Source organism: Cervus canadensis, chromosome 17 (assembly GCF_019320065.1).
Source record: "Cervus canadensis isolate Bull #8, Minnesota chromosome 17, ASM1932006v1, whole genome shotgun sequence".
Taxonomy (NCBI): domain Eukaryota; kingdom Metazoa; phylum Chordata; class Mammalia; order Artiodactyla; family Cervidae; genus Cervus; species Cervus canadensis.
In genome coordinates, this window is record NC_057402.1 from 5,933,529 (window position 1) to 5,959,855 (window position 26,327).

The window sequence follows — 26,327 nt, forward strand, 5'->3', positions numbered from 1 at the left end:
TACGCACACCTGAGCTTCGGAGGATAAAAGGCGGCACGTGGGACGAAAGACCCAGGCCCTCCAAGCTTCGCCCTCTGCCCAGGCCTAGGGAATTGTGGAGGAAAAGCAACTTCTTTCTCAAGATTGGAGGACGAGGGTCCCCGGAAAAGAAGAGACAGTGAGGAGCCCCCGAGAGTTCCCGCACCCGTCTCGGGAACACCTGAGGGAACGCGCCCTCCGGAGCCGCGACACAGGCAGCGGGGGAGGGGGGACCAACCGCCATCTTCCCCGGCACCCAAACCGACAGAGCGCGGTGTAGCGACGGATCTCCGCCGCCGAGGCCCGCCCACTCTCGCGAGACCGCGAAGGCCTCTGGGAAAAGCGGGGGAGGGGAGAGCGAGAGAAGGAAGCCGGGACGCGGGGCTGGGGGCGGGCGGAGGCGGCGAGTGGAGCCTCAGGAAGCAGAAAGGGCGGGGAAAGACGCGACAGACGCGGCATGCAGGCCAATGACGAGCGAGCTCGGGCGGACCGCCAGCCAATGGGCTGTGCGGCTTGGCGCGGGGGGCGGGCGCTGGGGCCGAGGGTAGCTTGAGCGCGGCGGCGGCGTTGTTCAGTCAGAGCGAGAACATTCCAGAGGTGAGTCCGGTGGAGGGGCGGTAGCCCCGTGCCCCCTCCCCCGTCTTCCCCGCCCCCTCGACCCCCGCGGGCCGCTGGCTGGCGGGGAAGGCGCCCGGACGCCTGCAGCTCACTGCGCCGTCTCTCCGTGCCAGGTCGCCAGGCCCCGGGCGCTGAAGGGTGTGGACCCCGGACGTCGCTGGGACAGCCCCTCCCCGCTGCTCGGCGGCGCCTGGCCCGGCCGCTGCTCGCTGCGCTGCCTCCGCCGCCTCTCCTCGGACTCGGGTTCGCGCGCCTCACTTCATCCCAGTCCCGGGCGAGCAGCGTTGGGTTTATGTCTTTATTTGACGAAAACGGTGAGTCGGCGAGCGGGCGGGCTCGGGCCGGCGGGGAGATGGCGGCCACACAAGATGGCGGCGCGCCGCGTGACCCGCGCGCGCGTGTGAGTGTGTGTTTGTGAGCGCGCGCGCGCGCGTGTGTGTGGCGCAGTTCGGGCGGGCGGCGGGGCCGGGCTCCGCGTCCTCTCCTCGTCGCACCCCTCCTTTCCCCCGCCCCCACCGCGGCCTCCCGGGAGCGCGCTGCGCGGGCCCGCCGCTGCCCGGGGCTGACTCAGGCCTAATTGCTGCATTTATGAGTCATCGCCGCGGCGGGGCGGGGCGGGGCCGGCGCCCCTCCGCCGGTTTCTGTTCCCCCGGCGGAGCAGCGGCCCTGCGTCCGCGGAGGGAGGCCCGGGCGGCGCACATGGCGGAGCTGCCGTGGGAGCTGGCGACGTCGCGCCGGCGCCGCGCCCGGCTCGAGGGTGCCGCCGGGTCAGCCCTGACAGCTAGGGGCGGGCGCGAAGGTGGCCAGGGCATTTGCGTGGAGAAGGGGGCCACAGTCCCGCGCGCCCTTGCGGCGCGTTCATGCTTCGTGGGCGTAGTTAGGGAAGTGTGGCTCTGAAGTAAGCGCTCGCCGCCGAAGGCTTCGATTTGGAAGAACAACTCCACAGCCAGCCGTCCTGAAGTGATGTTGATGTGTCTGAGAAGTTTGTGGGTACCACAGTGTCGATTGGGTTGGGGGGGTAGGTCTGGGTTGGCTTTTCGGTTAAAATACGGCCTACCACGGAAGCAAGCCGTCGACGTGATGACTGGTCTGATGAAAAGCTAATGCAGCGTAATTTGTCTTGTTTCAGTCTGGCATCAGCTAAAGTCACGTCTTCGTCAAAATGAAGGCTTTTTGTTGCTACCGGTGTCCCGTGAGACTAGTAGCTGTTCTTTATAGATAAACTCATGTTTTTAACGTAGAAGTAGGCGTAATTAAACAGAAAGGACAGGGAGGGATTTCGTTGCAAGAATTGTTAAACGTGGGGGTTTGTTTGTTTTCTCTTTCAGAGCTGTTGCGCAGCCATTGGTACCTGTATTGGGGAAACATAGCATACAAGCAAGAAGCTTACAGCCTCAGTGGCGAAAAATTTTTCATGTCAGAGACCGAGAACTCTTGCAGTCGTTTATGTCATCCCTTCTTCTCCAGACAGAGGATACCAAAAAATTGCAATCAAAGATCTCTTCATCTTATTGATAAAGCCACTAATAAGCCAAAATGTCTGTCAACGTCAACCGCAGCGTGTCAGACCAGTTCTATCGCTACAAGATGCCCCGTCTGATTGCCAAGGTAATACTAATCTTCATTTTAGTAGCAAGTCCTAAGCTTTTTTCATGGATTATTAAAGGTTGCTTCTCCCAGTGTGGACAATGCAAAATTAAACTTTTTACTTCCTTTAGGTTGAGGGCAAAGGAAATGGAATCAAGACAGTTATAGTCAACATGGTTGACGTAGCGAAAGCGCTTAATCGGCCTCCAACGTGTAAGTAATGCGTCTTTAATCTGAGAAGGCATTTTATTGACATAATTGTGATGCTCTCTGGTCAGCGAATCTTGCCTGAATTGATTAGCTTTTGAGTTAAGTGGAAACTTGGATTTAAAACTGATTGATAGCATTAGCTGGTATTAGTATATAAAATTACCAGGGCAACATTTTTTTAATTCTGTCCATTTAAAAAGAGTGATAATTCTATAAATCAGGGTGAGTAGCCAGAGAGTCCTAGAGTAAGAATTGGCAACCCACTGTAGTATTCTTGGCTGGGAAATCCTATGGACAGAGGACCCTTGTAGGCTACAGTCCATGGGATTGAAAAAAGTCGGACATGACTTGAGTGACTCAGCACTTATCCAAAGGTTAGTTAATTGTAATAAATTAGATTTTTTTTCGCCCCCAAATAGATCCCACCAAATATTTTGGTTGTGAGCTGGGAGCACAGACCCAGTTTGATGTTAAGAATGACCGTTACATTGTCAATGGATCTCATGAGGCGAATAAGCTGCAAGACATGTTGGATGGATTCATTAAAAAATTTGTTCTCTGTCCTGAGTGTGAGAATCCTGAAACAGATCTGGTGAGTGCCTTTGCGGTTCTTGTCAATAGGAGAAAAACTGTTTATTTCTGTGATGTCACCAAATCATGTTCCCAAGAAGGCAGAGCAGACTTATGTAAATTGCAAAACCTCAAATTTTATAGGTGTTTCCATACTGACCTTATTTTTTAAAAAATTCTTAAAAAAAAAATAAATAAAAATAAAAAAAAGAAAAAAAAAATTCTTTTGATGTTAAACCTGGTGTTCAGGTGGTTTTTGATGGTTTCACACTTTTTGAATTTTCATCATGTTAATGGGTGGCTTATTTTTCCTTTTTTGACAGCATGTCAATCCAAAGAAGCAAACAATAGGTAATTCTTGTAAAGCCTGTGGCTATCGAGGCATGCTTGACACACATCATAAACTCTGCACATTCATTCTCAAAAACCCACCTGGTAAGTGCTTGTGATGAACTTCTAAAACCTTAACATAAAGCAACTGATTGATGGAAACAGTGGAAGTGTCTTTACTGTTATAAAAAATAAGGTTAACCCTTGAACACCTGCGCAGATGAAAGTTTGCTTATAACAATAAGGTCAGCCCTGTGTACACACAAGGATCAACCAATGAACAGTGAATGGTGCAGTACTGTAGTATGTAATTACTGGGGGGAAAACTCCATGTAAATGGATCTGTGTGGTTTCAACTTACGTTCAAAGGTCAACTGTTTGATAAACGTGCTGTTGTATGTACTGTTAAAGGTAAAGTACAGGCTGCCATTAAACTCAACCACATCCTCAATTTTTAAGATATCTTAGGATGTATGAAATATTGGACAAACTGTCATGGGGTCATAGTAAAAGATCTACTTCTGGAATTGTTCAGTTCCTAAGTTGAGTTGGATTCTTTGCAACCCCACAGACTGCTTCTGGAATACTGATTTGTACATGAGGGCCTTGGCTCACTAGGCCAAAGTGGCTTTAGAGCATGCAAGCAACACTCTGTGGCAGATAATCAAAATTGTCTGACACAATTTGAGCTTGCTATAGCAAGAAAGTCTAACCTATTCCGGTGTTCTCCTCTCTGTGAGACTAGCCGTTATATAGACTTAAACACTGTTCTAATTTTTGGCTGAAGCATAGCTGAGAATACCTTTGTTTATAAGTTTATGAGGAGTGGAGAGAGAGGGTTGTGAGTGCCAACTTTTAGCTTTAAGTACTTGATCCACTGAGGTCACCTTGTGGTCCTAATTTTATTCAGTAACTAAGTGGTGTCCAACTCTTAATTTTACTAAAATAGCTAATACCACTGATATTTACTGGCTTTTGACTGACTGACTTACCTGTGAAACACAGTGGATGAATTTGATTTATGAGCCCTTTTAGAATTATAGGTAGGGTTTTCTGAGGGGAGGGTTTTAAATGTTAATGGTGGGCAATAAGGTGTACTATAACTCACAGTACTAAACTTTCTTTCCTCTTTATCCGTGTAGAGAATAGTGACAGTAGTACAGGAAAAAAAGAAAAGGAAAAGAAAAATAGAAAGGGCAAAGACAAGGAAAATGGCTCCGTTTCCAGCAGTGAGACACCACCACCACCACCACCAAATGAAATCAGTCCTCCTCCACATGCTGTGGTGAGTGCAAGGTTTGATGGGCGTGGTGGGCACTAAAATTGTATAAAATGTGACTTTCGGTTGAGGTGGGCAGAAACAAACTGCTTTTTCTTTTAACAATGTACAAGTTCATTGGGTTCCAGGTGCTTACTGGTTGATTAAATGGAAATTTAGTGAGAAAATGATAATTACACTAGAAATCTGGATTTTTTTTTTTTTTTTTAAATACACCTTTAAGGTCTCTTTTTGGCCAAGCATTTTTGTTATTAAAAACAGGAAGAAGAGGAGGATGACGACTGGGGAGAGGATACAACAGAGGAAGCTCAAAGGCGCAGAATGGATGAAATCAGTGACCATGCAAAAGTTTTAACCCTCAGTGATGATTTGGAAAGGACTGTTGAAGAGCGGGTCAATATCCTGTTTGATTTTGTTAAGGTAAAAACATTTTGTTGATCAGTAAGTCACCTTCTACCCAGCCTTGCGCTTTTGCTAGATATTTATTACCTTAAGCTGTTTGTTCAAAAATTTTTTGAGGGTGGTTCCAGACACTGTTTTTGGCAGGTTTGTAGTATTTAGAAGTCCTAGAATCTTCAGTTAGGTAAGGGAATGGTTCATCGGAGCAGGGACTGTGGTGCTGTGCTGTGCTGTTCTTAGTCGCTCAGTCGTGTGCAACTCTTTGCAACCCCATGGACTGTACCTTCCACACACTTGTCCGTGGAATTCTCCAGCCCTGAGTGGGTAACCGTTTTCTTCTCCAGGGGATCTTCCCAACCCAGGGATCGAACCCATGTCTTCCTGCATTGCAGACAGATTTCTTTTACCATCTGAGCTACCAGGGAAGCCCCAGGGACAGTGCAAAATGTGCCTCCATCTCACCGAGTTTCTTTTTTCTTTTTGACTTGTTTCCTTTTATTTGCAGAAAAAGAAAGAAGAAGGTATTATTGACTCATCTGACAAAGAGATTGTAGCTGAAGCAGAAAGACTGGATGTAAAAGCCATGGGCCCTCTTGTTTTGACTGAAGTTCTTTTTAATGAGAAGATTAGAGAACAAATTAAGAAATACAGGCGCCATTTCTTACGAGTAAGCAAATAGCTCTATGTTCATAGTGAGATTTGCAGGTGTGTGACCTTGGAAACAGCATTTTAACCTCCCGTTTATTCTGTCGTCCTGAAAAAATGGAGATAACTGACCTACCTTAACAAGCGTGAGAGTATCTGGAAAAAGCTACATGTGGTTCCATATATGTGAAGTAAATTAGAAATCTTTAAGCATTGACTTCTTACTGTTATAGGGCCGTCGCATCTAAGAAAGCTTGTTAATGCCAAGAATATCTATTTGCAGTTTTGTCACAACAACAAAAAAGCTCAGCGGTACCTTCTTCATGGTTTGGAGTGTGTGGTAGCAATGCATCAAGCTCAGCTCATTTCCAAGATTCCACATATCTTGAAGGAGATGTATGATGCAGACCTTTTGGAGGAAGAGGTCATCATTAGCTGGTCGGAAAAGGTGGGGAATATATTGATGAACTCTTAAAGATTAGAAGGATTGGGGCTTTTTTGGAAAAAGTTTTCTAACACCTAGTCTCTACTTGCTTGACTGGTATAATCTGTAGGGTGAGTCTCAGCATGGTAGCTTCTAGTAATGACTGAAGAAAATCTTACACCCTGCTGAATACATTTAATTTGCTGAGAGTTTGAGATTAGTATGTGGTTCAGTCCCCTCAAAGGATAGGTATAGGCAATTATGTATAACTCTCAAGTTACTGTTAAGTTGTTGGAACTAAAAATTTTACTAAACGTTTTTTAGACCTCTAAGAAATATGTCTCAAAAGAACTTGCCAAAGAGATTCGTGTCAAAGCAGAACCTTTTATAAAATGGTTAAAGGAAGCAGAGGAAGAATCTTCTGGTGGTGAAGATGATGATGAAGATGAGAATATTGAGGTAAACACTGGGGAAATTGTTAAATACAGTGTTAGTGGTAAGTGAGAATTATGCAGATTTTGGATAGTTGGAAATTAAATGTAATACAATAAAGCCTCTTATTTAGGAAAGGGATCACATTAATAGAAAAAGTGCTAGAAATCTTCCCTATCCCCAGACATGATGATTTCAATAAATACTGTGTGGGTTCTCAAAGGGGAGGGTTTTGTTTCACCTGTATAGTGGTCTATAAATGTAGAGTGTTAACTTAGTTTTTATATAAATTCAAAATTTTTCATGAACAAATGGCTGTTTCTAGGTAGTTTTTCTCCTTTGTTGACCACTGACTTACTGTTGTTTTTATGAGCAGTTTTACTGGAATAAAAATTTGCAATGAAAAATCTTGTGTTTTACCAGGTGGTGTATTCAAAGACTGCCAGTGTACCGAAAGTTGAAGCTGTAAAGTCTGACAACAAAGATGATGACATTGATATTGATGCCATTTAAAGGGGTGGGTGCAGCCCAGCTTAACAGTGTAATGCTGAGAATCTTTTTGCATCATCGGCCAGAAGTGCAACATGAATGTGCAAAAGCTAAAATGGCTTAACATCATGCTACACTTTTCTACTAAAAATGTATTGCTGTGAGTGGTCTGTATTTAAACCCAACAAGACATCTAGGGAGTCCATACACATATCAGTGAGCAGGTGTAGTTTGCTTATTTATAGCATGTTTCTTTTTGAAAAATTAGTGGTGGACACATTTGGATCACATTTATACAGTTATAAAAAATAAAGATTTGATTTTGGTCATTCTTCAGATTTTTGACTCTGAATGACTTAAGTAAGCTGAAATAATTGGCTCCTTAAAAATGTTGCACCATCATTTAATAGGATTTTTGGAGCCTGTTAGATATTAGGTGCCGAGACTTTAAAGAGGTCCTTCAGCAGAATGTGAACGTAAACTTATAAATACCTTACTCAGTCATTAGGAAATACATAGTGCTTTTTAAGTCTTATCTCTAGTCCCCGAAATTGGCATCTGATAATGTACATCCTTCCCATGCCAAGGTGGACAGATAATCAAATGACAGTGCAACACCTTTATCTTACTAAGAAGTTAAAATGACCTGAGTGTCCTATAAATTTAAGAGCAGGTTTTGAAACTTGAATTGTGTTTTTTTTTTTTTTAAAGTCTATACTTGCCCCAAATTGTAGTCTTTGAAGTCGTATGCATTGCACGTTGGATGAGCCAGGGGAATTATTACATTAACATACAAGCATTTTATTATGTGTATGTAGCTATTGCTTTATACTGAGAAAATGGAAATTTGGTGGAGTGATTAAATACTAATAAGCTCTATGATTTTATTTGGGGGAAGCAGGAAAATATGCAATTAATCTCAAGGAAAAACTGAGCGTAACTTCTCAGCATTTACTCTTAATTCAAATTACAGTTTGAGAATATTTAGACATACTGTATCTTTTGTTCAGTCTGAATTTTTCCCCAGATACTATGGTTCTTTTATTTTTGCATTTGGATACATAACTTATGCTTTTTCGGTTTTTGTTGCTATCTTGCCAAAATAAGTATTAACTGTGTCTCAAACTCCCTGCCACAGCCCCCTGAAAATGTGTTATTTAAAAAAAACAAAAACTAAAAGCATGTTTCTGAGTCATAGCCTATATTTTGGTGTAAGACTTGGGGTGTTTATTTCATACTGAATATAGTGAGATACCCAAGAAGACTGGTGATGGCAACTAGGGCCTGACCCAGCCCATCCTGGGCTTAAGATTTGGAAATAACATCATTGCAAATTGCTTGCCTAATTTGCTGATGTAAACTCACTTGATAGAAGGGCTTGTGAGTACATCTTAGAAGTCTTAAAGGTACAAATTTACACAGAAAATAGTGTGGGAATCAAATGCATGGAGTGAATTTTGTTTGGAACACTGGTTTATATCATTCATCTCTTTGTGATCCATCTCACAGATTACAGGATGTTAACAAATGTATGTAAGTTGTTTTTCACATTGAAATTATACAATCTGGCATAATAAAACCTTGTTGGCTTGATATTTTAAGGAAAAACACTGGCATTCTTACTGGGGAGGTACAACGTGGTCTCTAGCTGCCTTTTTTTTTTTTTTTAATAACTTTGTTGAGATTGAAGGAGAATCATATGTCTGTGGAGGGAATGTGCTTTGTCACACCAAAGAGAAGAGGCTTTTGTAAATTCACATCATACGTAGGTGTTCAATTTCTTGCCATTTTCTGAAATTTTGGGGAGTACCAAGTTGCATTCAGGATACCCATTATCAAGCTAATGAGGTTTTATTATAGAGGGGCTTTTTTCCCTTTTTTTCTCCCACCCCCCCTTAAATCTGAAGGAAAATGTTCAGGGCTTCTAAAACACTAAAGAGAAAACTTTGGCTTAGACCAGTGTTCAGTCTAGTGCCAAACTTAAAATTGGATTCAAATCCACATAGTAAGGAATGTATTCATAGCAGCTATCCTGATAGAGTGATCTTTCACTTTGCTCTATTCAACTCTTAAAATTTCCTGTTTCAAACAGCTGTTATTTGATTAAAACAATGTTAAAATTATTTTTGTCTCTAATATTAACCTGAATTTTTGTTTATAAAGTTGGAGTGTTGAAAACTCCTTTTGGTAGCTGTTGCTTCAAATTTGTGTTGGATGTTTCTTTGTGTCCTTGTGTCCCTACTCACAAAACACATGTTGCTAACATGTTGCTAAATACAATGGCTGTCCTTAGATGTTGTGTTCCTAGTCTGTATCTCAAATTAATTAGAAACAAAAGATCTGCCTTCATCTGATTTCTTAGTTGATTAGTGACTTTAGGTGGGTCAATTATGTAGTTAAATGACTATAGCATTTCTCTTTAGTTAAGAAAGGAATGTTTCTAAAATTCTCTGAGGTTAATGAACTTACTATGTGGGGTCCTAAAGGTTTAAGAGAAGTGTTCTCTGAAATCCAGTGTGTCCTATGTTCAACTGTGTTAGGATTGCTTTCCACTGTTTACTCTATCTAATGCACTAAGCCTTTGACCTGGACACAACTTTAAAAAAAAAGCTGACCTTCCCAAGATTGGAGAAGAACAAGAGGGTACTGGTGTGGATGAGCCTTCTGCATTTTGTGTGTTGGCTCAGTCTTTGTGGTATCTGAGATGTATTACCCTTTGGTCACTCAACTAGTCTGGCTCCTGTGTCTTGTAGTGCTTAGATGACATGTTTAAAACCCAAACAAGATTCTGCTGGCATCTACTTAAAATATACTTTTGATGAAACCAAACTGTTAAAGGTTTAAATTTTTGTTAGCATGCAAACCTTATTCGAGGAACTCTGATTGCTAGTATTCACTGGCCAGTATTCCAAGAGTAGCCCCAAAATGCCGGCTTGTCCAGTTTCTGCCTTGTCAGTTTCAGTGGTTGTACAAATTTCAGCTAAACCTGACCATTCCAAAGCTTCAGAGTGCTCTCTACCAGGAACAGTATAGCACTTGAATCTTTCTGCCTCTCAACTATTGGTTGGTTTATGTTGTGTTTCCTAAATTGAGTCATGCTTGCATTTTTATCCCCAGTACTCTGTATAGACCATTCCATGAATGACACTCCTTAAGACTTGCTGAAGTTGTTGTGGCTGACTAGTGCACAGCCTCCAGAATTTGTCCTTTTGAGCCGTTTGTTCATAGGAGGTTGGGAGCTCAAGTTCAGGGTTCCATATTCTAGCCCTAGCGCAATAAAAAGATCTTCAGAAATCAGGTTGCCAATTCTTTGTTGTTCAGTTGCTATGTTGTCCAACTCTGCAACACCATGGGCTGTAGCACATCAGGCTTCCCTCTGCTTCACTATCCCAGGTTTGCTCAAATTCACGTCCATTGAAATTGGTGATGGCATCCAGCCATCTCATTCTCTGCCGCCTTCTTTTACCCTCAGTCATTCCCACTATCGGGGATGGCTAGAATACTGTAGCTTCAGTATCCATGCTTCCAGTGCCAACCTCACGCACCCTACCTGTACTGGCCTGCACTTCACACTGGCTCCAACTCTGTCCCCACGTTCAGATTTACCTAGTGGCTGCCCTTGGTCTTCACTGCTGCGCGTGGTCTCCCTCTAGTGGCGTGTGGGCTCTGGGCTGGTGTACAGGCTTAGTTACTCCTTGCCATGTGGCATCTTCTCAGACCAAGGGTTGAACCCAAGTCCCCAGCACTGGCAGGTGGGTTCTTCACCACTCAGCCACCAGGACCCCTGTGCCCACTTCCCACAGCACAGGGGTGGGACTCAAGGAGGGAGGAGAAGATTGGGACTTTGAGGAATGTGTTTAAGAGGTAGCATTTCAAAGAGTAATTTGCCTGGTAGGAGTAAGTAGGGGAGCACTTCTGAAAAGTAGAAGCCCCTCTGAGCTGAACGCAGTGCATGGTGGTGGTGTCAAGGCTGGAGGAGAGGACAGGATCTGGAAGCTGAGCCCTGGAGGGCTGAATGTCTACAAGCTGCAGGAATGGAATTACACTTGTATCCTGCTGCCAGGAGTGCTAAGCTGCTGTGGGAATGGAGAGGTGTGGGAGTGGAGATCTATATCCCATGGTTCACAAAACCAGCAACTGCCTCAAGGGTAGACTGGTCAGACGAGGATGCACATTGGCTTAGGAAGGCTGGGGTCCCCAAGCAACCTGGCTTTTCTAAGGGCATAGTGTCAAGTTGGAAGGATTAACAACTCCAAACTCCTGTCCCACCTGCAGAAGAATCTGAAAGTGCAGGAGTAATGGAATTTTCCCTTGAGACAAAGATCTGTTTGGGGTAAGGGCAGCACCCAGGAGGGGTTTCTGGGAGGTTTCAGAGCCTGAGTGAACATGGTTCTGTTAGGACCTTCAAGTCAGGAGCAGCCATCAAGTGGTTGCAGGGTTGGATTCCTCACAGAGCAAAGGCAAGGAGTTTTAGCTGTGATCAGCAATCACATGTAGTCAAGTTCATGTGGTGACAACCAAAAGTCATGGAGTGGGGCAGAACAGTTTCCCAAGGGTTTATAACAGTTGTACTGCACAAGCCTGGCCTTGCACTGATCCAAAGATAGCAGCAGGTCCAGCCTTGTGGACACAGATGATATCAACTAGGTATCTGGGCAAGAAAGAACTTTTCCTCCAGGGCGCTGCTCACGTGTCTGCTGCTCTCAAGGTTCCTCTTGACTCTCTCCACTAGCCATGAGTTTTCTGGCCCTGCAGGACTGCACAAAAACACTTCGAATTTGCTTCTCTTGAAGCTGCCTAATGCCTAGTTTTCCAGACTTGCCAGTTCAGATCTGAGTCTTCACTGGTCTTGAGCATCTGTCAGGTTGACTTCACGTCTAGTACTATGAGCTTCACTCGCAGCTGCAGACAAATGGACCTGGGAACGAAGGGGTGAGGGCGTGTGAATTTTAAACACAGCTGCCAAAGGCTACCTCACGATGGGAATTTGTGATTGGAGCCAGAGAAACCCCAGTTCTTGGAGATACCTAGAACAGGTTCCTTTTCACGGGAACCTGATTTCTCTGTAAAGGACATCTACTCACCAGCCACCTCATACCAGCAGTTTAACAGCAAGTGGACTCTGCCCTTCCGTGAGTGACCAGCACTTTAGTTTTGCTGTGTGGGAGGCGAGGGGGGACAAGACATGGGTCCTACTGAGATCTTGCAGTCTAATGGAGGCACGATTTGCCTTTGGGAAGCTACTGGAGGTTACTTGAGAGAGGTGGCCTTGCACAGTTGTGGTTAGTATCTGTGAATACTGACAGAAACCTGTCAGTGCAGGTTTCCTGAGAGGATGCAGAGTGGAGGAGTCCCTGGGCCATTTGGGAGACCCAAATGATAGAGCCAGATGGAGACTTAGGAGTAACATTTGGTGTGAAAGAAAAATGAGACTGGTGGCCAGGCTATAGGTAACAACACAAGGGACATCAGGGAGCTAAAGATGTGGAGAAAGTCAAGAAGATGATGTCTTTAAAAACTCAAATTTTAAGAAAACAAAAATTACGGAGTTGTATTGAAAAGTACAGTAGCTAAAATGAGAAATTCACTAGAGGGATTTAAGGCCGCATTTGGGCACACACAAGAGGAAACTTTAAACATAGGACAATGGAAATTACTGACTGAAAAAAAATTGTATGTTAAAATAGAACCTAAGTGACTTGTGAAACACCATGAAGAGTAACATATGCATTGTGGGAGTCTCAGAAGGGGAAGAGAAAGAGCTAAAAGGCCAAGAATATTTGAAGAAATAATGGCTGAGAAGGTCCCTAAGTAAATGAATGAGGCTCCACAAACATCAAAGAGACTTAATTATAAACAGCCACCAGAGACAATCAAATTCTTGAAAGGTACAGAGATCTTGAAGGTATTAAGAGAGAAGCAACTCATACAGGGCCCCAATAACCTAACAGATTCTGCATCAGGCATCTTGGAGACCAGAAGGCAGTGAGTTGATCTATTTTTAAAATGCTAAAAGAAAAAAGAAGCCTGTCAACCAAGAATACAATACTGTCAAAACTGTTCAAAAAGGAGGGAGGAATTGAGACATTCCTGGATAAACAAAAGCTGAGGGCCTTGCAAGAAATGCTCAAGGGATTCCTGTAGGGTAAAACTAAAGGACACTAGACAAAGCCGACAAAAAAAAAAAATCCCAATAAAGGTAAATATATTGAACATTACTATTGTTAACTTGTAATAGTTTTCTATGTGGTTTAAGAAAATGATGCATTAAAAACAATTATTAATCTAAAAGCTAGTACTATAACTGGTTTGTGTTATGTTTGAGGGCACTACACTGTATAAAGATGTTACTTTGTGACATCAACAGGTACAGCTGGGGTAGAGGGTAGGGTAAGGCTATAAAGGGGAAGAGATTGTGTTAGTGAAAAGTGTGTAAATTCAAATTGGAGTGTTATAACTTAAGGGTGTTATATGTAGTGCCCATGAGAACCACAAAAGAAAAGAGCTCTAGATACATGGCGTTGAGGACTTCCCTAGCGTCCAGTGGTTAAGACTGTGCTTCCAGTGTAGGGGTCACAGGTTTGATACCTGGTTGGTGATGTAAGATCTCACATGCCATAAAGTGCGGCCAAAAAAATAAACTGCAAAAGAAATTTAAGCGTTTAACTGCAAAAAAAAAAAAAATTGTTTTTTTCAAATTCAAAAGACAGTAGTGATGCAGGCAGGAAGTGAAGGACAAGAAGCTATGAGACATACAGGAAGAAAACAAGTAGCAGAATGACAGAATTAAGTCCCTACTCACCAGTAATACTTTAAATGAATTAAGCTGCCCGGTCAAACGACGGAGATAGGCAGAGTGAATAAAAACACGTGACCCAACAACAAGCCATCTACAAAAGACACACTTGAGAATCAAACACAGAAAGATCGAAAGAGTAGAAAAAGGTACTCCATGATAATAATAGAAATAAGGCGTGGCTATACTAATGTCAGACAAAATTGAGTTTAAATCAAAAAAGTTTATGAGACGAAGACTTTGTTAAGAGTTTCAATACAAGATGAACAATTACACACCTACTAACAGACCAGCAAAAAGTATGAAGGAAAAACTGACAGAATTGAAGGGAGAACTAGATGACCTATAGTAGTAGTTGGAGACTTTATATATCCTACTGTCAGTAATGGATAGAACAAGCAGGCAGAGGTAGAGAAATAGAAGATTTAACACAACCCAAATCAATGCAATGAATATATATGTAACGCCATACCCAACAACAGCATACACATTTTTCTCAAGTGCACATGGGATATTTTCAGGGTAAACCATATGTTAGGACACTGTCTTGCATATGAGCTAAGTTGCTTCAGTCATGTCCAACTCTTGAATTTATGGACTGTAACCCACCAGCCGCCTCTGTTCATAGGATTAAGTCTATTAACAAAGTATCTTCTCTGACCATAATGAAGTTAAGAGACCAACAACAGAAGTAAAACTAGGAGGAAGAAAGCTGTAAAAATTAAACAAAATGCTCTTACACAAGTGATGGATCAAAGAAGAAATCCAGGAAAATTAAGAAATGCCTAGAGACAAATAATTTTAAAAATAGAGGAATTCCATGGTGGTCCAGTGGTTAGGGCTCCATGCTTCCACTGTAATGGGCAGGGGTTCGATCCCTGGTCAGGGAACTAAGATCCTGCATCCCATGCAATGTGGCCTAAATAAAAATAAACCACACACATCATACCAAAACCTAAGAGACACAGCAAAGTGATGCTAAGAAGGAAATTTATAGCTGTACATGCTTACATTGAAAAAACAAAGATCTCAAATCAACAACCTAACTTTAAGGAACTGGAAAAAGTACAAACTAAAGTTAATGGAAGGGAGGAAGTAATAAAAACCAGAGCAGAGATAAAATAGAGAATAGGAAGATAATAGAAAAAAAAATGAAGCCCAAAGTTGCCTGTTTTTCTGTTCTTTTAATTTTTATTTATCTTTTAACGCCAAAAACATTTTGTTTGGGGGTATAGTCAATAACGTTGTGGTAGTTTTAAGTGAACAGCAAAGGGACTCAACCATACATATACATGTATCCATTCTCTCGAAAAACCCCTCCCATCCAGGCTGGCATGTTGAGCAGAGTTCCAAGTGTTACACTATAGGTCTTTGTTGGTTATCCATTTTAAATATAGCAGACTGTACATGACCTTCCCAAATTCCCTATCCCTCCCCCTCCACCGGCACCAAAGTTGCCTATTTTTAAAAGATCAACAAAACTGATAAGACTTTCAGCTGGAATGAATAAGAAAAAAATAGAATTTTCAAATTACTAAGATCAGAAATGGAAATGGGCACACTACTATTGTCCATAGAAATAAAAATGTTCATAACAGTGGTATGCATAACTGTACAAACTAGATAACCTAGATGAAATGTGCATTCCTAGAAACACAGTCCTGTGGAAAATTCTTAAAGAGGTGGGAACATCAGACCATCTTACCTGCCTCCTGAGAAACCTGTAAGCAGGTCAAGAAGCAGAAGTTAGAACCGGACATGGAACAACGGACTGGTTCCAAATTGGCAAAGGAGTACGTCGAGGCTGTATATTATCACCCTGCTTATTTAACTTCTATGCAGAGTACATCATGCAAAATGCCAGGCTGGATAAAGCACAAGCTGGAATCAAGATTCCTGGGAGAAATATCAACAACTTCAGATATGCAGATTAAACTACTCTAATGCTAGAAATTGAAGAGGAACTAAAGAGGCTCTTGATGAAGGTGAAAGAAGAGAGTGAAAAAGTTGGCTTAAAACTCGGCTTTCAAAAAAACGAAGATCATGGCATCCAGTCCCATCATTTTCATGGCAAATAAATTAGGGAAAGATGGAAACAGGCAGATTTTACTTTCTTGGGCTCCAAAATCACTCCAGACAGTGACTGCAGCCGTGAAGTTAGAAGACGCTTGCTCCTTGGAAGAAAAGCTAAGAAAAGCCATGACAAGCCTAGACAGCATACTAAAAAGCAGAGACATCACTTTGCCAACGAAGATTTGTCTAGTCAAAGCTATGGTTTTTCCAATAGTCATGTATGGATGTGAGAGTTGAACCATAAGGAAGGCAGAGCGCCAAAGAACTGATGCTTTTGAACTGTGTCGTTGGAGAAGACTCTTGAGAGTCTCTTGGACAGCAAGGAGATCACACCAGTCAATCTTAAAGGAAATTAACCCTCAATATTCACTGGAAGGATTGATACTGAAGCTAAAGATGGATACTGAAGCTAAAGCTCCAAAACTTTGGCCACCTGAGCAAAGAGCTGACTCATTGGAAAAGGCCCTGACTCGGGAGGAGAAGAAGGCAACAGAGTGAGAGGGTTGGAGGGCGTCACTGACTCATGTGTCCTGGGCTAAGTCACTTCAGTTGTGTCCAACTCTGTGCAACCCTATGGGCTTGAGCCTGCCAGGCTCCTCTGTCCATGGGATTCTTCAGGCAAGAATACTGGAGTGGGTTGATTCGCTCGCCTCCAGAAGATCTTCCCGACCTAGGAATCAAACCCAAGTCTCTTACATCTCCTGCATTGGCAGGTGGGTTCTTTACCACTAGCACCACCTGGGAAGCCCCAGTACATGAGTTTGAACAAACTCTGGGAGATGCTGAAGGACAGAGAAGCCTGGCATGCTGGAGTCCATGGGGTCACGAGGAGTCAGACATGACTTAGCAACTGAACAACAACAAAAGAAACACAAGGCCTGCTATGACTAAATCGCCAAGAAATTAAAAATCTGCATAGACCTATAACTAATAAGGAGATTGAATCCGAAATACAAAATTTCCAAACAGTAAAAGCCCCAGACCTGATGGCTTTTACTGGTTTACACAACAAAACATTTAAATAAGAACTAATTAATTCTTCTCGAAATTATCCTTATGAACATTGAAGCTAAAGTCCTCAATAAAATACTAATATACTAATTCAGAAACATATTAAAATGATTATGTGTTTAGTCATTCAGTCATGTCTGACTTTGTAACCCCATGGACTGTATCCCACCAGGCTCCTCTGTCCATGGGATTCTCCAGGCTAAAATATTGGAGTGGGTTGCCATGCTCTCCTCCAGGGGATCTTCCCAACCCAGGGATCAAACACAGGCCTTCCACATTGCAGGCAGATTCTTTACCAGCTGAGCCACCAGGGAAATCCAAGAATACTGGAGTAGGTAGCCTATTCCTTCTCCAGGGAAACTTCCCGACTCAGGAATCAAACAGGGGTCTCCTGCTTTTCAGGCAGATTCTCTACCAGCTGAGCTACCCAGGAAGCCCCTAAAAGGATTATACATCAGGCCTAAGTGAGATTTCTTCCTGGAATGAAAAGATGGTTCAACACAAAAATTGGTGAGTGTTTACCATATTAACAGAATGGAGGAGAACATCTACATAATATATCTTGACTAATACATAAAAAGCATCTGGTAAAATTCAACAGTTTTTCATGACAAAAAACAAGCGACAATCTAGGAATAGAAGTCGGGAGCTTTCCTGGTGGCTCAGTGGTAAAGAATCCACCTGCCAATGCAGGAACAGGTTCAGTCCCTGGTCTGGGAAGATCACACATGCCTTAGCACAACTAAGCCTGTGCGTCGCGACTACTGAAGCCCAAGCACCTAGAGCCCATGTTCCACAAGAGAAACCACTGCAATGAGAAGCCTCACATCACAATGAAGAGTAGCCCCTGTTCACCGCGACTGCAGAAAGCCCTTGTGCAGCAGCAAAGATCCATCTCAGCCCTAAGTAAATAAACCTTCTTTTTTAAAAAAGAAGGAAACTACCTTAACATAATGAAAGATATAAATGAAAAGCCCACAGGGAAGGTCAATGGTGAAAGACTGAAAACTTTTCCTCTAAGATCATAAACCAGGCAAGGATAGCTGCTCTGCTTTCAACACCTCTGTTCATCATAGTATTGGAAGTTCTAGCCAGAGCAATTAAGTAAAAATGCCAAGAATTCAACCAGAACAAACAATAGTTAGACAAACTATTAGAACTAATAAATGAATTCGGCAAAGTAGCAGAATACAAAGTCAACACGCTAAAATCTGTTTTATTTCTATACACTAACAATGAACAATCTGAAAAGGAAATAAAGCACAATTCCAATTACAATATTATCAAAAAGAATAAAATACTTAGGAATTAACCAAGGAGATGAAAGACTTGTACAATAAAAATTACAAAACACTGCTGAAAGTAGTTAAAGAAGACATAAATAAGAACCCATCCAATGTTCATGGATCAGAAGACTTAATATTGTTAAGATATCAATAAAACCCAAAACAATTAGGGATATTTAGCATTGCATCCCAAAGTTTAAAAACTCTAATTCAAATTTATATCTTTTTAAATTCAATAGCATCCTCTCAAATTTTTTTTACCACACCTTTCATTATTGCTGATAGAAATTATATCTTTATGCATTGTGTGCTCCAAAACAGGCTAATAATTATTTTTTATTCATTAGCTTTTTAAATCACATAAAGATAAAAAGTGGAGTTACAAACCAAAATTCCAGCAATACTATGTGTTTTTATAGTTGTCTATATGTTTACCTTTATCAGAGATCTTTATTTCTTCATATGACTTTGAGATACTATCTAATGTCCTTTATTTCAGCCTGAAGGACTTGGAGGACTGATCTAGTGGTGATGAACACTCTCAGCTTTTATCTAGGAATATATTAATTTGCTCTCATTTTTTTGGCCTCAAAGCTTGTGGGATTTAATTCCCCAACCAAGGAGTGACCCTGCACCCCTGCACTGGAAGTGTGGAGTCTTAACCACTGGACAACCAGGGAAGTCCCTGCCTTCATTTTTGAAGGATGGTTTTCCTAGATATGAGATTTTTGATTGACAGTGTGGGCTGTTTTGTTGTTTTTTTTCCCCCAACACTTTGGATATATCAACCAGCTGCCTTCAGGCCTCTGAAGTTTTTAATGAGAAATCTTAGTGGGCATTCCTGTATGCTATGACTTGCTTCTCTTGCTGCTTTCAAGATTCACTTTGTCTTTGTGTTTTGAAATTTTGAATATGATGCCTTGGTGAGCATCTTCTTGAGTGTCTGCGGTCATGTCTGTCATCAAAGTCGAGAAGTTTTCAGCCATTCTTCAATTACCTCTCTGCCCATTCCTCTCTCTCTTCGCCTTCTGAGACTCCCACAATGAATATTTTGGTCCCTTAGGTTCTGTTTACTTTTCTTCAGTCTTTTTGTGCTGATTCTTTTTTCTCCCTGCTCAAATTCACTTTTGAAATCCTCTGGTGTATTCTTCATTTCAGTTATTGTACTTCTCAGATACAGAATTTCCTTTTGGTTCCTTTTTATGCTTTCTATCTGCTGAAATTTTCATTTTGTTTGATTATTGTTTTCTTGTTTCTGTCCTTATATTCCTTTAGTTCTTTGACTATCTTGAAGACAGTTGTTTTAAAGTCTTTTCTAGCAAGTCCACCACGGGCTGCTCCTTAGACAAAGTTTCTATCAATTTATATTTTCCTTTGAATGGGCCAGACTTTCCTGTATCTTTATGTGTCTTAGGATTTGTTGTTGTTGTTGAAAACTAGATGTTTGAATTTTGTGTAACTCTTGAAATCAGACTCTCTTCTCCAGTATTTCCTTCCTTCTTTCCTTTCTTTCTTTTTAAAAAATAATTGTTGGGACTTCCCTGTTCGTCCAGTGGTTAAGACTCTGGGCTCCCAAGGCAGGGGGCCTGGGTTTGGTCCCTGGTCAGGGAACTAGATCCCATATGCTACAACTAAGACCCAGCACAGCCACATAATAAATAAATACAAAAAATAAAAGTTTAAATAAATAAATAAATAAAATAAAAATAAAATAATTGTTGCAGGGTATCTCTGTGTTGGGTATCAGCCTGAGGTACAAATTTAAGGTCTTCTCAGGTCCTCTCTGAGACTATGTCTTTTCTTGGGCATGTGCAGTGACTTTCTAAATTCCTGTATATGTGGTTGCTTTCAAATGTCCCCATCGTTAGGAATTCCCTGGTGGTTCAGTGGTAAGCATTCTGCTTTCCCTGCTGAGGGCCCAGGTTCAATCCCTGGTCAGGGAACCAGGATTTCACAAGCTACGGGGCATGGACAAAAAAACAAAACAAAAACAAAACTCCAATATAAAATGGCCCCATCCTTAATCATCCAAAAAAGAGAAAAGGGAATGATAAAAGGAGACTGGGGACAACAGATTGTCTCTTTTCTCTGGAAGCCGCTTCGGCCAGTGGGTGTGTGCTGTCATAATGACTGCCCACCTCTGTGTCTGCACATTTGTGGTCAGGAGCAGCAATCAATTGGTACACAGATCCCAGGTACTCAGAGAGCAGGGTCCTTGTCACCTCCCTGCCCTGGCTCCCAGAAATCACTCCAGCAACACGGGCATGGCTTCCTGTTGTTGGGCCGAGGGGACTGGGGAATGGTACCTGCGACTGCGCATGCTAAGAGATAAATTGCCTGGAATTAACCAGAGTTTATCATCTAAGCCTTCCCTGGAAACTGAAAGCCTTCCAGTCGACTCCAGAGTTCCAAAATAGTTACATCAGTCAGATTCTGCCAGTGCAATTGTTGCCTAGGTGGGAAGACAGAGCCCTGGCATTTCCTGCTCCATCATCTTCCCTGATGTCACTGCTATATAAAGAACTCAAATCAACTTCAATAACCCAATTTATAAATTATAAACACAAATACACCAGTTAAAAATTGGGCAAAGGATCTGTATAGACATTTCTCCAAAGAAAATGTACAGGTGGCTAATATACCCATGAAAAGATGATCAACACCATTAGCCATCAAGAAAATTCAAATCAAAACCACAATAAGATACAACTTCACTCCCACTAGGATGGTGCACTAGGTCAGAAAATGACATCTCAAAAGAAAGGCATGTCAAACCCCTGGAGCCTGGAAATGCCACTTTATGTGGCAAAAGATGTGATTAACTTAAGGACCTTGAGAGGGAAAGTTTATCCTGTGTTATTTGAGTGGACAGTAAAATGCAGTCACGTGTATTCTTATAAGAAAGAGACAGGCAGTTTTTATTGTTGCTGTTGTTGTTGTCTGTTTCTTTGTTTGTTGTGGCCATGCCCCGTGGCATGTGGGATCTTAGTTCCCCAACCATGGATCAGTTTGCACCCCCTGCAATGGAAGTGCAGAGTCTTAGCTACTGGACGGCCAGGGAAGTCCCGAGACAGGGAGTTTTGAGAGAGAGACACACACAGAGAAGGATGTGTAAGGACAGAAACAAAGATGGGATGTCTCCTCTTTTTTTTTTTTAATAAAATTTTATTTTATTCAAGTACAGTTGATTTACAATGTTGCATTTCTGCTGTGTCATATCCTCTCTTTTCTCTGGAAGAGTTTGTGTGAGATTCGTGTTACTTCTTTTCAGAAGGTAGGAGAGGGGTCCTGGCAGTCCAGTGGTTAGGACTGTGCACTCTTCACTGCCGAGTGCCCAGGTTCAATCCCTGGTTGGGGAACTAAGACCCCACAAGCATAACAGTGCTTCCAAAAGGAAGTTTGGTAGGACCAGCTAGTAAAGTCATTTGAGCCTAAAATTTTCCTTGTGGGAAGGTTTGGAGTTGCAAGCATAACTTCTTTGCTGGTTATGAGACTATTTAGATTTTCTATTTATTCTCATGCCAATTTGGTAAGATATATTTTTCTAGAAATGTGTCCATAGTGTCTACATTTGTAAATGTATTGCTATAAAATTGTTCATAATACCCTCTTATTGGCATTTTAATGTTTGAAGGAGCTCTAGTAATGCCTTTTTTTTCACTCTTGATGTTGTTATCTGTGCTACCCTCTTTTACCATGATCAGTCTCACCAGAGCTAAGATTTGTAGCTTTGTTCATTCTTTCTATTGTTTTCTCCTCTGTGGTATTTCCTGTCCTCTACTTCTTTGGGTTTAGCTCACCGTTCCCTTTAAAGCTTGAGATTCTTGCTTTGATCATGGATTTTTTACTCTTTCTTCTTCTTATCTGAAAGAATTTGTATGAAACTGAAATTATGTGTTCTTTTGACCATTTGGTGCAATTTGCCTGTAAAACACTTTGGGCTTGCTTTGATTTCTTTAATAGTTACAGAGCTATTCCTTTTCTATTCCTTCTTCAGTAGTTATTATGTATCAGTTTTCTAACAATTAATTGTTTCTGTATAAGCTTTAAAATCATTGACACAGGTACTTCCCTAGAGTCCACCTGCCATAGCATTGAAACATGTATATTATCACATGTGAAACAGATCACCAGTCCAGGTTGGACGCATGAGACAGGGTGCTCAGGGCTGGTGCACTGGGACGACCCTGAGGGATGGGATGGGGGGAGGTGGGAGGGGGGTTCAGGATGGGGGACACATGTACACCCATGGCTGATTCACATCAATGTATGGCAAAAACCACCACAATATTGCAAAGTCATTAGCCTCTAATTAAAACAAATTAATTAATTTAAATTTTTTTAAAAAAGAGCCCACTTGCCAATACAGGGGACACAGGTTCAATCCCTGGTCCGAGAAATAAGTTTCCACATGCCCTGGTGCAGCGAAGCCTGTGTGCCACAACGATGGAGCCTGAACCCTAGAGCCCAAGCTCCGCTACAGGAGAAGCCAGTGCAGTGAGAAGTCCATACACAACTGGAGAGAGGCCCCCACTCCCCTGCAGCTAGACAAAGCCCATACACAGCAACGAAGACCCAGCGCAGCCAAAACTTTTTAAAAGTTAGTTTTAAAAAGCATTGACACAAATTTGTTGATATTAGTCCCTTAATTTTTTTTATCTGTGCAACACCTGTGGCCCACCCTCCTTTATATTTTCAAATGTGCTTTTTATGCTTTCTCTTCTTTATTCTTGGCTAACCAAGGTAGTTTGCCTTTTTTTCCTAGTTTTTTCCGAAGAACTATTTCTTGGTTTTGTTGATCTCATTTTATCTTTGTTCTCTATTTCAGTAATTTCTGCTTTTCATTATCTTTTTACTTCCTTTGGGTATACGGGGTTCTTCTTCTAACTACATAGTATCAGCACAGACCTCATTGATTTTTAGCTCTGATTTTCCTACTGAAGCACAAGGCTATAGTTTCCTCTCTAAATGCCTCTTGCGTTGTGTGCCACAAATTTTGATATGTAAACTTTTCATCATCATTCAATTCTAGTGTTTTCTCTTGATTTCTCTGACCTATACATTTTCCCTGTGTGTGTGAGTTTGTGTCGGTTTCTGGTTTTAGGGGAGTTTTCAGAAGTTTGGGGTTTTGTTGCTGTCCCTGTTTGTTTGCCTGCTGTAGGTCTAGATTCAAGGGTTTAACAGAATCTCTTTGGGGTTTCCCTGGCTACAGAAACCAGTTCCTACTTATTAATATTCAAGCACATCTATTATTCATCTGAGCTTGGACGCATTACACACTCCGAGTCATCCAAGCTGCTGCCCTCCTTGTGAAAGGAGGCTTTGAGTCTGATGGCCCCACAGAGAGGCGTGTAGGTGGGACTCAGGGCTGACTCAGGAGGCCAGCCCTGGACAGCTCATGTCTGAGGTCACACCCGCCGGAAGAGAATTTTGTTCTAACAATTTGACGGGCTCCAAGCTGCCTCACCGTGCCCAGCTCCTGAGCTGTCTGTGCGAAGTCAGGGATTTATCAAGATAAAATGCTAGACTTCTGAAGGTTTCATTCCTCCAGTCCTGCCCTTGTCATTGACCTGGAATCGTACTGACAGCAAACGTTTTCCAAATGCAGTCGTGACAACTGCTTTCCCAGCTGACATTTGCTGGGGAATATGATGAACCATCAGAATCGTGGGACCAGCAGATCGGGGAAACAGAAGTGAGGGATGGAGGAAGGGTCTTCACAGGGCTACTCAGCCAACCAGGTCCAAGGTGGGTGGAGCTCTGTCTTCCCACCACGCTCTCTGTCCGCTTCCCACACCGAATCCACAAGGAGGGACAGAAAGGAGGTCAGTCACCGTTTATGACACCCTCCTGCACTGACTTCAAGACAAAGTTAAATCCATTAGCAGCAAGTAAAGAATTGCCTTCCTTACTTTCACAAAACCACAAAAATAGTCAACATAAACTAACTGTCTGCGTATTTTAACACTCTCTTGCCCATTTTGTCACTTCAGGTTGGTGAGCTTGAGCGAGTTAGTTAGTTCCACTAAACCCAAGTATAGTAGACCGAATAATGACCCTCAAAATGCCGGGTCTGATCTCTGGAGCCTACGCGTGTTACCTTGTGTGCCAAAGGTCTTGCAGATGGGATTCTGTTAAGGAGCCTGAGATGGGGAGATTGGGAAAATTGATTATCCTGGCTTACTAAAGTGGACCCTAAATGCCATCACAGTGTCCTTTTTTTTTTAAACAGTAAGTATTAATTTAGCTCAAGAGTGTGCAGGTAAGCTGAGGGCCTCTGCTGATCTGGGTGGGTCTGGTTGGTCTCTGCTGGGTCCATCCACTCAGGTACCTGCAGTCAGCAGTGGACAGGCTGGGAGCTGCCCAGATCAGCATGGCCTCAGCTGGGACAAGGCCGTGGGACATTAGATGCACAGAGGAGATGGCAGTGTTACTAGAGACTGACGTGACACAGCCACAGGGCAAGTAACACCAGCAGCCACCAGAAGCTGGGAGAGGCCAGGAACAGATGCTTCCGAGAGCCCCCAAAGGAGTGTAGCCCGCCAACACCTCAATTTGGGTCTTCTGGCCTCCGGAACTGTGAGAGAATAAGCGTACGTCATTTTAATCCACCATCTGTGGTCATCTGTTACAGTGCCCACAGGAAACTGACATGTAGAGACCCCGGGGCATCGTGGAGAGGATGTAGGTGCTCCATACTGGTCCCCAGGGAGCCCACCGCCCTGCTCGGTGGGCGTGGCCTGCTGGGGCTTGTCCAGACCCAGCTGATGCCCCTTCCTGCACCAAAGGGAGCCCAGGCCTGGCAGGCCCCAAGCAGCCCCTGGGAGGTCAGAGGTAGAAGAGCTCCCACCTCCCTAGCACCTCTGTCCCTGGCCAGTCCCTGGCTTCTGCTTCCTCCTGGTCTGCTGAGGAATTAACCACACGAGCAAACTCAGACTCCTTCCTCTGAGTGGATGGACAAGTCACCCATTCATTTTCAATTTTCTCACTGCTCAAATTCAGGGGCCGCAGGGACTTCCCTGGTGGTCCAGTAGCTGAGACTGCACTCCCAATGCAGGGAGCCTGGTCAGGGAGCTAGATTCCCCCATGTCCCAGTGAAGATCCTGCATGTCACAAAAGTGGGACCTGGAGCAGCCAAAAAAAAAAAAAGAGCTAGGGACTTCCCCAGATGTCCAGTGGTTGGGACTCTACGCTTCCACTGCAGAGGGCACAGGTTCGATCCTGAATGCTGCTTGGTAGGCATGGCCAAAAACAAAACAAAAACCCAAAAGAGCTAGTTTCTATCACTTTACCGCAATTCAGTTTTTTAGTTATTATATGTCCTGAAATTACATTATTCATGAGTTCTTTTACACATCTTGTAAGTGACATTGAGGGCTTTAAATTTTTCTGTTCAAGGTCATTGCTTCAGCCACTGCTTCGTACAAAACAGGTGCTCAGCTAACATTGTGGAAGAAAGGAAGAGAGGAAAGAGCAGAGGGAAGGATAGAGGGCCCGCATGAAGGGCTCACATGCCGTTTTGTGGGGGTTAAGGGGCCCCAAGGGATAGGTAGGAAACTAAGTAGTAGAAGAAATCTTTGCTTAGACACAGCTTACACTTAAAAGTTATTTGTATATGGGAGATCTGTATTTCTTGGGGGGTGCTTACTTTTAAACATTTATATATTCATGTTATAATTTTGTTTTCATGTTATAATCATGTTTATTCATAAATAAATATTATTTATTTATTTGGCTGCATCGAGTCCCAGTTGGGGCACGCGGGACCCTTCCTTGCGGCCCACAGCGGCGTGGGCTCCCTAGTTGTGACACACAGGCTTTGTTGCCCCGGCATGTGGGATCTTCGTTTCCCAACCAGGGATTGAACCTGCATCTCCTGCATTGGAAGGCAGATTCTTACCCACTGGACCACCAGGGAAGTCCTGGGGTTGCTTGCTTTAATAGGGCAACCCTAAAGGAATGGACCGGAGAAGGCAATGGCACCCGACTCCAGTACTCTTGCCTGGAAAATCCCATGGACGGAGGAGCCTGGTAGGCTGCAGTCCATGGGGTTGCTAAGAGTCAGGCACAACTGAGCGACTTCACTTTCACTTTTTACTTTCATGCATTGGAGAAGGATATGGCAACCCACTCCAGTATTCTTGCCTGGAGAATCCCAGG

At 42.9% G+C, this 26,327-nt stretch overlaps 1 protein-coding gene and 1 non-coding gene across 2 annotated transcripts; both read left to right on the forward strand.

The window, feature by feature from the left end:
• The first annotated feature begins 810 nt into the window (after positions 1 to 810).
• On the forward strand, positions 811 to 9,182 carry EIF5 (eukaryotic translation initiation factor 5). Its single transcript, XM_043489352.1, has 11 exons — positions 811 to 950; positions 1,965 to 2,244; positions 2,355 to 2,436; positions 2,853 to 3,025; positions 3,327 to 3,438; positions 4,476 to 4,618; positions 4,874 to 5,032; positions 5,517 to 5,678; positions 5,940 to 6,104; positions 6,405 to 6,539; positions 6,936 to 9,182. Exons 2-11 carry the CDS (start codon positions 2,173 to 2,175, stop codon positions 7,023 to 7,025), a joined length of 1,293 nt encoding a protein of 430 aa, XP_043345287.1. The 5' UTR covers positions 811 to 950; positions 1,965 to 2,172; the 3' UTR covers positions 7,026 to 9,182.
• LOC122419906 lies at positions 3,975 to 4,100 on the forward strand. The gene has a single exon (XR_006263113.1). It is a non-coding gene; the product is annotated as a small nucleolar RNA SNORA28 (small nucleolar RNA).
• Positions 9,183 to 26,327: the final 17,145 nt, after the last annotated feature.

Bases quoted from the DNA above. Each gene is read 5' to 3' on its own strand.
- EIF5 (XM_043489352.1), top strand. From the start codon at position 2,173: ATGTCTGTCAACGTCAACCGCAGCGTGTCAGACCAGTTCTATCGCTAC. The intron at 6,105-6,404 runs GTGGGGAATATA...AACGTTTTTTAG, and splicing joins TCATTAGCTGGTCGGAAAAG to ACCTCTAAGAAATATGTCTC. The intron at 6,540-6,935 runs GTAAACACTGGG...GTGTTTTACCAG, and splicing joins ATGAAGATGAGAATATTGAG to GTGGTGTATTCAAAGACTGC.